This window comes from Esox lucius, chromosome 21, assembly GCF_011004845.1.
Source record: "Esox lucius isolate fEsoLuc1 chromosome 21, fEsoLuc1.pri, whole genome shotgun sequence".
NCBI lineage: Eukaryota > Metazoa > Chordata > Actinopteri > Esociformes > Esocidae > Esox > Esox lucius.
The window spans coordinates 168714-182438 of NC_047589.1; the positions used below are offsets into that span (position 1 = coordinate 168714).

The 13725-nt window shown below is 39.2% G+C and overlaps 1 protein-coding gene across 1 annotated transcript in view; it reads right to left on the reverse strand.

Moving 5' to 3' along the window:
• Positions 1–203: 203 nt before the first annotated feature.
• Positions 204–13725, reverse strand: part of apbb1ip (amyloid beta (A4) precursor protein-binding, family B, member 1 interacting protein) — a 59432-nt gene continuing 45910 nt past the window's right edge. Inside the window, exons 7-13 of the mRNA XM_013132283.3 lie at positions 11110–11231; positions 4626–4700; positions 4367–4510; positions 3501–3608; positions 2340–2438; positions 2093–2216; positions 204–1868 (exon numbers count right to left, since the gene is read on the reverse strand). Coding sequence (XP_012987737.2) covers positions 1234–1868; positions 2093–2216; positions 2340–2438; positions 3501–3608; positions 4367–4510; positions 4626–4700; positions 11110–11231 — 1307 coding nt within the window. The 3' untranslated portion in view covers positions 204–1233. The remainder of the gene's footprint in view (positions 1869–2092; positions 2217–2339; positions 2439–3500; positions 3609–4366; positions 4511–4625; positions 4701–11109; positions 11232–13725) is intronic.

Consider the following 13725-nt stretch of genomic DNA (forward strand, 5'->3'; position numbering starts at 1 on the left):
CGTCCAGCTGGGAGGAGACCTCGGGGTAGGCCCAGGACTAGGTGGAGAGATTATATTTCGACATTGGCCTGGGAACGCCTCGGGATCCCCCAGTCAGAGCTGGCAAATGTGGCTCGGGAAAGGGAAGTTTGGGGTCCCCTGCTGGAGCTGCTGCCCCCGTGACCCGATATGGATAAGCGGATGAAGATGAGATGAGTTGCATTTTGAACAGTTGTATTTAATCAATTACATTACTTGAAAAGAAATAAAACTGTAGACATAGTAGATTACACAGTACAATTAAGAGTTGTGTAATTTATGCATCAGGTGCATTTACACAAAAGATTTGCCATGACAAATACAGAAACACTTTAAATTGTAGAGAATAGTTGTATAGGACCACCTTCAATCTGCACAAAAAATACTAAAATGTTCAGATGATATTACTAGAGGGCAAAAAAGCAAGAAAAGTGTGATGAAGATGATTAGCAGTAAATCACTTCATAAAGCTTATGCAATGGAGATCAGCCATGGGAGTGATTTTATCATGTACAGATGGTCTATTAACATTTGATCAGTTAATGACAAAGGACAGTCAAGGAGAATTACCTTCCACTCAAAAACTTAAATACTGCAGATACTGTATTTACAGAACATTTTAAAACTCTGAAATGATCGGATCAACTGTAACAAACATGTCCTATAAGTTAATACATGTCCTATCAAATGTCCTATAAGTTGATAAACAACACAACAATGTCAGATGTTAATGTTAAAATGTTTCATAATGTCAAATTTGTCTTTATGATTTTAATAACTCCAGAGCAGATTCTGGAGTGTCAGAAGTTCAAAAAAGTTAATGTTGTACATATCAGCTTTTTACTGACTCATACATCAAGTATTCTCCAGCACACACACTGAAGGAGAGTAAAACCCTGTCCAACATTCATTCTGGCACACCAGGGTCAGTCAATTTGTGTAAACGTTTGGAATACATTGTGAATTTTTTTTCTGTGACATGTCATTGCAATTGTTCTTGTTTTCAAAGGTACATTTTTGTTTCTCAAATGTGCTACTCAATTTTCAAATTAATACAGGTGCTCTAACAAATATATTACGTAAGTAACTTCCTAACTGATTCATCACATGTTGATGTTATGCAATTTACTTTGCTTTAAATTCTTGCTGTCATGCAGTTATATGACCAGGTTAATTTTACTGAATGTTTAAAAAGTATAAGGTGTGCCACCTGTTCTACTGATTGGCACGTTTCTTTGCCATAGCCCTGGCTAGTTCTGACATGAAGTCTCCGCCCCCGGGGGGTGCTGCTTGCATTGGTGTAGTCCTCTTGGGTGGAAGGGGGGCTGTTTTTATCACTGATGAGGTTGGAGTGAACGAAGGTGGGGGTGGGGGTGGAGGAGCGGGGACATCAGCCCCCATATACAATTGGCGAGGCGGAGGTGCTGGTTTGGGAACCCTGTTGGTCACAGGGCAGAAGGCAGGGTCAGGTGGTGGAGGGGGTAGGGGAAAATCTGAGTCCGGTGGTGGGGGTAAGAAGCTGACTGGAGGTGGTAACGAGAGGAATCCAGGATCCGGAAGTGGGGGAGGGGGAGGGAGGAAGTCTGGTGGTGACTCTGAACTATCATCCTGAGACAGAGGTGGAGCAGGAAGATTGAATATGGTTGCCTGTGATGGGGGGTACTTGGTTGGCAAGCTGGGCAGTTTTTTGGTGGTAGCATTTGGGGATGGGCTTCTCTTAACAGTCGGATGTGGGGGGAGGATCTGTGCAGGTGGCAGGGGTGGTGGTGGAGGAGGTTCAATGCCAATGTTGGCCACAGGTTCTTCAGGCGGTTGGGGAGCATATCCATTGGCCTTACCAGAAGCTTTGGCTTGGAGAAGATCAGAAAGAAAAAGGTGAGTATTGAATAGCATATTTTGTTTTATTTTCATAAAAGAAAAAATTATTATGCTTTGTTCATAAAGCCACAGTAACACCAGCAGGTTTTGTTTCCTTCCAGACAATATATTGTGCAGCCAATCAGTTTACCTCCTGTTAATTTTTTCTATCGCCGCTTTTACTATATATTATTTTGCAGAACAGTTGTCTACTAACCGTTGGTAATAGTGGAAGATGTTGACGGGGTGGATGTTGTAGTGGTGCTACGGTTGTTCCATGCAGAGGTGAGTTGTGCCTTCGCCATGGAGGTTTTGTAGTTTTCATACAGAGACTTCCCATACTGAGGGGACAAACATCAGAGTATTACCATACACACAATATCACAAACCTTGTCTGCTTTAACATCACAGCAGAAGTCATGTTTATCTTTTGACATTTGCGGTTCTGCTTTCTAAACTCTCACCTTTGCAATACGTATCCCTGTGACCCAGAGAGTCATCATCCAGGAATCATCACAGCACAGATACTTTATATATTGAGACTCTTTCTGGATCTGAGGATGCTGCAAATTGGAACGGAGTTACTGTAAGCCACTCTGAATAAGTTCTGCTAAACAATTATCATTGTCAATTTTTTATGAAGACATTGGTAATCTTAGAGAAATATTTACTGACCTTGTTGTAGCCTTTAAATTACTGATAACTGATTGGTATGATTCAATTTACTGGACTGTCGAAAACAAGACAACTGAAGAAAGCACAAAAAATGGGTGAGATAGTGTGCTTTCCTCAGTTGTCTTGTTTTTAACTGTCAATAAGATCTTTAGATTTTCTCCAGTTCATTGAATCATATCAATCAGTTCCAAATTTACAAATTCGAAAGTTCCTTATGCAATAAAAATAATAAAATAAACTTCACAGTATGCCAATTTTTGTGTTGAAAAGGGGGATATTTTACTTCCCTAAATGAATGAACCTGAGTTGTGACCTTACTAGTGATATAAAAAAACACATCTACAATTTTAACTTACAAATCATCACGGTATCCTTGCTTATCCTCATATGCATAATTCTACAAAATTTTTCAGAGTACCTGAAAAAGTCCCCATTTAAACATTATTTTGCTCGTCTGTCTATCAATTTGGATTGACTTGTTGTCTCCTAATAATACATACTCATTGGAAAATCACAGTACTGTTCCCAACCCTAAATCTCCCTAGACTAGCTAGTACTGTTTTGGTCTCATTTGGCAAGGGAAAGTGAAGTCAGGTAATTTTTTTAAATACAGTCTTGTAAACGTTAGAAGCCAGATTATACACACTTGTTTTGAATGAATATAGAACACAACAGGCCTATTGCTCAGGGAAAAATATAATCAGTTCTAACAATAATGAAGATATCCCTACAATGTGGATGGGTTGAAAGGGGTGTAGAAATTCTCAAATTCATGGACTGTAGCTGACCTTTCCATGATTTCTAAATCAGAATTAAACCATATTTTGAGGCTATATATTGTTTCTTTAAAATTATTTTAATAAAACTAACTAATATTCTGTGCTTTAATCTTTAAGTTGTGAGACAAAAAGATCAATTCTTCAAATGAATCATTTCAACTGCCCACTCACCTTCAGAACAAAACAGAAATCTGTTGGGGCCTTGTATTTGTTTTTGTACTCTTTGCCATAGTAGACATTCACATTGTCAAACTGGACGAAACACACCAGGTCGCGTGTCTGTGGGAAAAAAGGTAGTGAGTCCAACTTGCTTGATGGAGTGTTTTGCCAGTCGCAAACTCCCTTAGGCTGGGGAACCTTAGCCTGTGAGGTTAATATGACCCACCCATTGAAGCCACAAGATGACTATTGACTATGATGTACTGAACATAGGGTATTGATTAAATTTAAACAGTAAGACCAAAGTTCCCTTTTGTGGATGAGCTCTGTGGTGTAGTGAGGCCTTGACAATAAGACTGTGCCTCTCAGGAGGTCCAACAAATAATCATAGAATTGATAATGTATTTTTAAGCCGTAGGTTTGAAATCTAATGGATCTTCTTCTTAATAATGCTACATCCCAGGGATTCCCGAACTGCACAACGTTAAGTCACTGCTTTTTAGTAAAACTGCTTTGCTAAAGAAAGGGATGTTACTATTTCCGACGTTGTACACCTTAGGGTTCATGTGTATGGGGATGGAATGGTAGTCTCTGGGAGACAACACAAAATAATATAAGCATTGTGTTTCTAAAAACACAGGATACCTGGCATAAAAGGCACATCTATCTTGTTTCTATAAACATATGGGAAGTGGTACATTTAAAATGTTAGTATAAAAAAGTGTAGCTAGCATGTATAAATGTTGGATTATTTTTGGGGGTTGTATTTTGTGTTTTGTTGATACTTGTCTGCAAATAAAGCCTTATAGCCTGTGTATGTGTTTTTTGTTTATGGGTTGTAGCTTGAGATTGCCCCGTTAGGACTTTGACCTGCTCACCTTGCTTTTTCCTTTGGGTACATAATAAATTCCAGAGGCTCGCAGGAGAAAAAGACGTGGTTTCCATGACTTCTTGTTATCCTCCCTAAGATAGAGAACCCCTTCTAGGTCGGGCACAATAATGGAGGGCCCACAGAAGTTCTCCTGTATAGTGTGGAGACAGGCTGAGAGTAACCAGTCATGGCGATGTCACAATTGAAAACTATGCATTTGATCTTTTCAATAGTCTAGACTACTTGATAGATTCTGCATGGCGTACCTCCACAAGTAATTCCTTGTCCCTGTCTTTCATGTCTTTCAGAGTTTTCTTGTCCTTCTTCCACAGATAAAAGTTCTATTGTGACAAAAATGATAGAGTTAATTGAAATATAAAAAAACAAACATACTATCTCATCTCATCTTCATCCGCTTATCCGGTATCGGGTCGCGGGGGCAGCAGAGGACCCAAAACGTCCCTTTCCCGAGCCACATTTGCCAGCTCTGACTGGGGGATCCCGAAGGCGTTCCCAGGCCAGTGTCGAAACATAATCTCTCCACCTAGTCCTGGGCCTACCCCGAGGTCTCCTCCCAGCTGGAAGTGCCTGGAACACCTCCCTAGGGAGACGTCCTGGGGGCATCCTTACCAGATGCCCGAACCACCTCAACTGGCTCCTTTCAATGCAAAGGAGCAGCGGCTCTACTCCGAGTTCCTCACGGATGGCTGAGCTTCTCACCCTATCCCTAAGGGAGAAGCCAGACACCCTTCTGAGAAAACCCATTTCAGCCGCTTGTACTCGCAATCTTGTTCTTTCGGTCAAGACCCAGCCTTCATGACCATAGGTGAGGGTAGGAAGCAATATTGACCGGTATATCGAAAGCTTTGCCTTCTGGCTCAGCTCTCTTTTCGTCACAATGGTGCGGTAAAGTGAATGCAATACCGCCCCCGCTGCTCCGATTCTCATTTTAACGAATGTGGATAATTTGGATTACGACATAGGGGATATTGTATAGTCCTTACTGTTTCTGTTTTTGGAAAGGGATGTTACTTTTTATGAACTTTTTATGTTGCATACATATTTTCACACAAGGATCCAAGTGTACAGGGATACACATATAATTGTTAGACTATTTGGGTTTGTCCTGTGTTTTGTTTATGTACACTACTCAAAAAAGTAAGGGAACACTTAAATCACACACTAGGTCCCGATGAACAAAATATATTAAGGATCCAAATCTTTCCTGTACATTGTTTAATTAATTGAGAACAACATGACGTAACAACGGTCGATGTAAACCAAACCACCACCGGAGGTCTGGATTCAAACTCACAACTGAAAATGTAAAGAAAAAAATGGATATCACAGGCTGTTCCAACTTTTCATCGTGATTTCATCACGACAACTCATAATGTCACTCAGTAGTGTGTATGGTCCCAAAGTGCTTGTATGCACCCCCGACAATGTCAGGGCATGCTCCTGATGAGACTGCGGATGGTGTCCTGGTTGAACTCCCAGACCTGAATCAGGGCATCAGTGATCTCCGGGACAGTCTGTGACCCCACTTGGCGTCGTCAGATGCAATGATACATAACATCCCAGAGATTCTCAATTATATGCAGGTCTGGGAAAGGTGAGGGCCAGTCAATAGCATCAATGCCTTCGTCATCCAGGACCTGCCCAGACACTCTGGCAACATGATGCCGGGCAACGTCCTGCACCAGGAGGAACACAGGATACCAGCGTAAGGTCTGAATCGAGCTGCATGGTTCTGGGCTGTGAGCACAGGTCCCACAAGAGCACATCGGGCGGTCATGTCACCCTCATGGAGTATTTTTCTGATGGTTTAGTTAGAAACATGCACACCACTAGCCCGCTGGAGGTCATTATGTATGGCTCTCACAGTGCTCCTCCTGTTCCTCATCACACAAAGAGCAGATACCGATCCTGCTGCTCCATTGATGACCTTCTACGGCCCTGTACAGCTCACCTTGTGTAACAGCCCGTCTACTGGCATCTCCAAATCAGTCAGGAAGTATAAGGAGGGAGCCACTGTTTGTAGCCACCACCTGCAAAATCATTCCCTTTTTGGAGGATGTCTTGCTGTTGCCTCTCCAGTGACCCTGTTATTACTTTCATTTGCGCCACAACATTTGACATTGATTCACAATGGCTTATGCTTCCAAAATGGACATCTTGATATCCCTGAGGTTTAATTGAATTGGTGTTGTACTGTAATGATTATATCTTCCCTTGATTTTTTTGAGCAGTGTCGTACAGATGTCGCTCGTTTAATTCCAGCGCCAAGGGGGCGATCCGCGACGAGGCAAGCCGTGGTATGCCTCGTTATAAGTTGCAGTGTCGTGCGGCATGGACAAAAACATAGAATAAAAATAAGAATGGCCACCAGGAGGCATCTGTGAGAACGTTGACACCAGCCTGAAACTGCTGTTATTCAAGCCTGCGTCTGTACTTATATGGCCAGAATAAAACATTCAAATCGGAGGAATATTGTCTACTATAATCCTATTAATGGATTGCTATGTTGCTGTGTTTGATTCCATGTTGCTGTGTTGCTGTGCTTGATTTAATGTTATTTCTGAGAATGTATATTCATGTATAGGTCTACACACATGAATCGCTTCCTTTCCATTAATTGTAATTATTTAAACTGAAATATAATTATTTGACTGGAAATATAGCTGTTTATTACAACAATTAAGTTAACATTTATGTAGGCTAATTGTAGTCTTTCACCAAGCGAACATTATTTATTGTGTCATTGATGCCACTTTTCTGCAGGAATATTTCCTGAAGACTGCATCTGTTTCTATCAATAAAAACTTTAAATGGTGTTTGAACAGAACATGTAATTTGTTTATTTACTGTACAATGGGCTAAAGTCGACAAATTACTGTGAATTACTCCACATTGAGAGGGACCGGTGAGACAAAGCGCCTGTTACAATACTTGTACTCTCACATGCCTAATCGGTTATTAAGTAGGAATACAATGTGAATACAATGTAAAACAAACAGTAATTAGTCTCTAAATAGTTTTCAGTTTGTGAGTATAGACTTCTGACAACGGAACAATGTAATATAAATTACACCTATTTAGGAAAAATCCAAATCAATTGAATTGACATATAAATAAAAGTTATGTCTACATTTAAGTATGTTTAAATCATGTTTAGTATAGTTTTGCAATCCCGCAACAGTTTCACATCATTATTACTTAATAGACAAGCGCAGTCTCTTATTGGTCTGATCAAAACGGCCAATATGGTGTTAAAATTCCAGAATTCCGGACATACAGAAGAGCTACCGGACATAAGTTTTAAATAGCCATACTGTATAATAGCATACACTTAAACAGCAATAAAACACAAACTCTGTGATCCAACAAATGTTTTTTATTTAAATTAGTCAGTGTTTGAAACATCTCAAAAACTAGGCTACCGTGCAAATTATGTCCATTTCCATAGGATGTCTAGCCCATGCGTGCAAAAAAGCGTTTGACAGGCTCTGCGGAAAGTTGTACTATAGGCTCAGATCATTTACTGAACCTCGTTTGTTGGCCGTAGTTGCATCATCACTAGTTTTTTTAAACCGGCCTGGTTCTGTCTGCTTCACCTTTGATATTTCGGAGTCTTTATGCTTAAGCTGGTACGGGCGTGTGCTGCTCTTGATTCTCGCGCCGAGCTTAGTCTCATGACTCAGTAATGTCTTATTGTGAGAGTGAGTGGAGGCTCACTGTTTTCTTGGCAACAGATCTTATAGGTCACACAATATTAGGCTATTTAATATGCTATTCATCTGTTTACTTATTCATTTTTTCCGGCTAACGTAAACCCTGGTGCACAGTTTTCCTTTAGCTGTGAGCCTAGTAATGAGGATTTGGTGTGCATAATGATGGGACGTTCTGGGTGATGAGATCAGAAACAGATGTGGTTAATAGTGGTGACCATGAATGCAGCACAGTGAATTCGTCAGGGTGAAAGCGGTGCCAACAGGGAGAGGCTGGCTTGATCACGGGTGGCACCATGACAGGGTAGCCTACTGTAAATCATCCTTTCCTTTATTTATCACATGTATTGTGTTCATCAAGCAACTGTGCTTTAGACCTTTGTAAGGCTATTCATGACGATATTCTTTGATTGTATCTGGTCGAACATGTCTCTTATTTTCCCTTGTACATCATCACAATGAGATGAAAATGAAAACTTTTTTTTTATAATTTAAGTGTTCATTTAGTACATTTGTAGGGACTAATAAACAAATGAAAATATTATTGCCTGTGTTCGGGACAATTAGACACATGAGAAAAACGTTTTAACCACATGTATTAATTTATTCAGGTGTACATAAAATATTAAATCCATTATTCAGATTTGAAAAAAATATTGTTGTCAAATTATTTCAATAAGGCAATGTAATAATTGCGACAGCCAGGAGGCCAGAGAGTAGGCCAAGCAGACGCAAATCACTCTTAATGGGCGATACCCTCAGATAAAGGATGACGCTCCTTGTGAATTAACTTAATGAGAATGTATAATGTTGATGACATAGTTGATCACATGCAGCGCGACAAAATCCGTTTACCTCAAAATGTAGTATTGCAATCTTATTCATGAAATTCCTTTTTTTAGGAGATAAACAAAACATGAAACATATAATCTGTCTAAGAAATATCGCTAATTATTTTATAGAACCATTAAGATGATCCAGCTTCCTATGTAAATCATCAAAGGTATCACAGTAATTAATTATTAGTGAAACAATATAAAAGGCGTTGCTAGGATCACAATACATTCGGGGCTTAGCACCTGCCCAACCCCCAGGAGAAACTTCTTTGCCACACATTTTTCATTGATTTGTTCTAACCACCATCTAACCGTTTTTTTATATATTAGGCCTACATTAGTTTGTGGGGATTATGGGGATTATTTCTCTGGAACTTAAAATATTCTCAAACAACAGAAGATGATTTATTTATCGACACCAAATCATCCCATGTGTCTATCTCATTGTTCTCTGGGTTAATTTTCTTAATCGATCCTCTTCATCTCCTTAACAGCAAGCCCTACTCCACACTATTCTTTCGCAGTGGGCTCTATGTCTCATTTTCATGTTTCTGACTGGTTAATTTGATGTTCTGAGTACCAGCACAGCTAGTATCATTTCCCCTACCCGCTCATGCTGTTACTTTATTGGGTTGTGGCTATTACTTTCGTTAGTAATAGAGCCATCAGAATTGGTAGGTTTTAAGATTACTCACTTTAATTCACTTTTAATAAATTGGGACGAGTGAAAGGCATGAAGAGAACAATGTGTTGTATAGTTTGATTGACCAATTTGAGACAAACAGTTTAATATTTGAATTGTAAATCTTTATTGTCTTAAAATAGCAAAAGGTAGGGGAATATGTGTTGTAAGAACACTTGTGCTGTTCGCTTGCCAGACTCCAACATTTATACTAATAATCTGGAATCACAATTTTGAACAAAAGCTGCGGTTTTGGCTATTTATAAAATGTTTATGCTCAATCAAAATACATTTTTTTACTGGTGTGATATCATATTCGTATTAGTATATAATGTATTAGGAGTTGATTTTAGAAAATCTGTTTGCCTACTTAAAAATGTTATTAGTATAAAAGTTGGAGTATGGCAAGCAAACAGCACAATTCGCTGGCCACGATTATGGCTCTGTTAAAAAGAGGAAGAAGACTGATTAAGAAAATGAACCCAGAGGACAAATGAGATCATAGCACCCTCTCTAGTTGATGCGTGACTGACGCATTTGTCTATTAAACAAAGTAAGAGTAAACTCTGACAGCCTATTCGCCAACTGTCATAAGATGTGTTTTTCTACCATGCCGTATTTCAAAACTATGAACGTAACAATTAGTTCTGCTTGTATTTCATTATTTCTTAATATAATTCAAATGTTTAAACAAATTGTCTTTATTTATTTATCGCTTTTAAATTCATTATAACCTGTTATTTTAGGTGAACATTGTGTGTATTGTCGTTTAGAAAACGATTTTCGAGAACAAATAGCATTTTCAGCGTTCTAGCTCCCCCCATGTGTTTGGAATAGTGCAATCACAGTTTGACGCAATCTACCATATGTTGATGCCAACTGATCTTACCGCGGTAAGAAAACAATGTCATTAAACGAGCAACATCTGTAGGACTAGGACAATTTACTACAGTAGTAGTAAATTGTCTATTAGGAAGGAGTAGTAGGAGGAGTAATAGTAGTTGAAGAAGGAAAAGTGTAGGGAAAGTGTAAACATATTATTAATAGTAAAGAAGCCTTAAGACACTTGTTAAATATTGTAATGCCAGAATTGAGAGTAAGAGGAGGTAGGATGAGAATGAGATTGGTAGAATTGAGAGTAATAGGAGGAGTGGGAGCAAAAGTAGGAGGTAATATACTAGTACTAGTAGTAGTGGAAGGAGGTGTAATAGTGGGATTAGGAAGAGTAAGAGCAGGAGAATTGCACCAAATTAAGAAATAAGTATTTAAAAAAATAAACCTGGGTCATCTTGCTACGCAAGCCCCATTATATATTTCGCTTTTCAAAATGGTTTAAAATAACATATTAATCCATTTTCTTGGTAGATTTCAGTCTTTTTTCTTTTTTTTTTTACAAACAATGTTTAAAATGAGTTACAAAGGCAATAAAATAGGTCTGCTCAACATAAATTAATCATTTTGAATATCAATGCAGTTTGAAGAAGGGCTGTGAAAGACTCACCTGAGGGTTTTTGAAGACTTCATATTTCTCTGTCCTCTCTTGGAAAAGAACTTTGTTTTCACTGTCCCTCGTCCATGCAGATAATGGGTCTACTAGGTTCTCATGATCTTCAAAACCCCTTTCTGTCATGACAGATGCATATCAAGGTTAAAAAAAACTCTATTTTATAGAGTTACTCTATGTCAGAGTTTAATGTCATCTGGCTATACAGACATGTATGGGGCTACTAGGTGACATCGTCAGCGTAGCCGTGGAAATTGACGTCATGTTCTCTAATGACATCGTCTAATGGAAGCATGTATAATGAAAAAAGTAGTGTGGCCGGACAAATTCCTTGTGCAACACCACATAATGCGTGTTCCTCAGATACATCACCAAGACTGACAAATAAATTTCGACCTGTAGTGTAAGATAGAAACCAGCGGTGGGCACTTTTTGAGAGGCCAACCCTGTTTTCAAGATGATCTAAAATAATATAGTGATCAATAGTGTCGAATGCTGCACTCAGGTCCATGAGGACTAGGACTGAGACTTTGTTTGCATCTATGCTAAGTCTAAAATCATTTACTATTTTGGTTAGAGCTGTTTCTGTGCTGTGATTTGCTATAAAACCAGATTGTGGTTTCTTTAGAACTGTCTTTACAAAAGCAGTTTTAAAAGCGTCAGGAAAGACCCCAGTTTCAATAATGTTTAAAACAGGGCGTGAGAGACAATTAAAAACCTTTTTTAGCAAATTGGCAGTAATTGTAGAGTATTAGATAGTGGTAGATATACTCTATGACAATTTTTTCAGCAGTGGTAATGCTATCTAATGTCTTCATGTACTTCATCGATGGAATAGTTTCCATTTCTTGTGGCAATACTGGCTCTGATGGTTGTGATTTTGTTATTCAAAATTCCAGCAAACTCCTTGCATTTAGTGACAGAGGCGTGGCTTGTCCATTTAGGGGTAGGGGTATGGTTTAGCAGTTTGTCTATGGTTGAAAGTAAAATTCTGGGGTTATTGCCACTTTCTATCCTGGAAAAATTTTAATTTCTTGCAGCACGTGCAGTATTATTATAGGCAGTTAAGTATTCTTGGTCAACACTACAATGGACCTCAAGTCCAGATTTCTTCCATTTCCTTTCAGCTGCTCTACATGCTCTATTTAGTGCATGAACAGTAATTTAACCATGGTGATGTTTTCTCACCGTACCTCATTTTTACTTTAATTGGGACTACTTGTCTATTCATTAATCCAATTGTTATTTAGAGTACCTACCATTTCATGCACTGTTTTCCTTGAATTTGAAGTGTCATGCACCGTAGAGGAACTTGTATCTTCCTGGATCAGAGGAATTTCATTACAATGACCCAGGACTTTTAAGGTATTTCATAATCTTCCTGTACACTTGGATTCTGACGCATTCTGGCTCTTGGAGCAGGTTATGACAAGATGCGTTTCACAACCTCTGGAACAATTAGAAACCCACAAAGTAGTAAGGTGCACGCAGGTCCGTTTTTAGATTCATCCCTTTCTGATTCTACAGCTCCGGAAAAAATGAAGAGACCACTGCACATTTTTCTTTCCTTTCCAAAAAAGCTGAAAAGGAAGGTTTTGAATGAGGAACAGAAGGGTTAAAATTAGGAGACCACTGCAAATTGAACGCTTCTTTTCCACACTCAAAACTTTCCATTCCAGGTCAGATGCCATTTTGGACAGTAAATTCTAGACCATACCAGATGAAGGGTTCATTCAGTGTCCATATGGCCAACATAGCTGTGCAACCCTCTTAAAACGAAAGCTCAAAAATCTTCTAGGAGCTCTAACTGATAAGTTTCTCACCATCTCCTCCTAGAGGGCTCAATATTTTTTGTCTTCCTGCCATTTTCTGCCTGGTATTGCGTCTGGGGAGAGTGCCAAATATTTCATCATTGTTATTCCAGCACTGTTATCTGTTGCTTTCTAAGTCAGATGGTTCTCAGAGATGGCTTTGACTTTATCATCAGTGCCCAATGCCAAATGATGTGTGATTTTGTGAATACTCTCTTTCTCTTTTTGATATGTATGATCATTTAGAAGCTCTTCTTGAGGGCATCTGGACAGGCAGACTGTATTCTGTTCAGATTCTCTGTACTGTAGCTTGAACAAGAAGGTAGATCGTGTTGCAAGCCACCTATAGCTATTAGCATCCAATTTCGCAGAGGTGAGGATGTAAGTCAAGTGTTAACTGTCTGTAATGTAATGACTGGGAAAGATAATCACTAAATGTCTCAGTTACTGACCAATAAAGTGCTAGAAGCTCAAGTTCATAACGCAAATCAATTCACAACAAACCTCTACTAGCTAATACAATGGGGCACATCTGTCCCTCCTGCTATTTGAGAGAGTGCTGCCCCTAATCCTGTAGTGCAAGCATCTTTATGGAGGGTGTAAGGGAGTTTAGGATTTGCAAAGCCCTGAACCGGTCAAGTAGTACGTTTTTCAATGATGTGCTCAAATGCTTGCTGAGTGAAGGGCTTCCAGCACCTACCAGTTTTAACTTGCCCATCTTACAAAACGGCGAGAATCCTGTAGTGGGGTCATGAAGGAGTTCCAGAGTAATAGACAGAAAAACAGAGGAATGATTTCAACT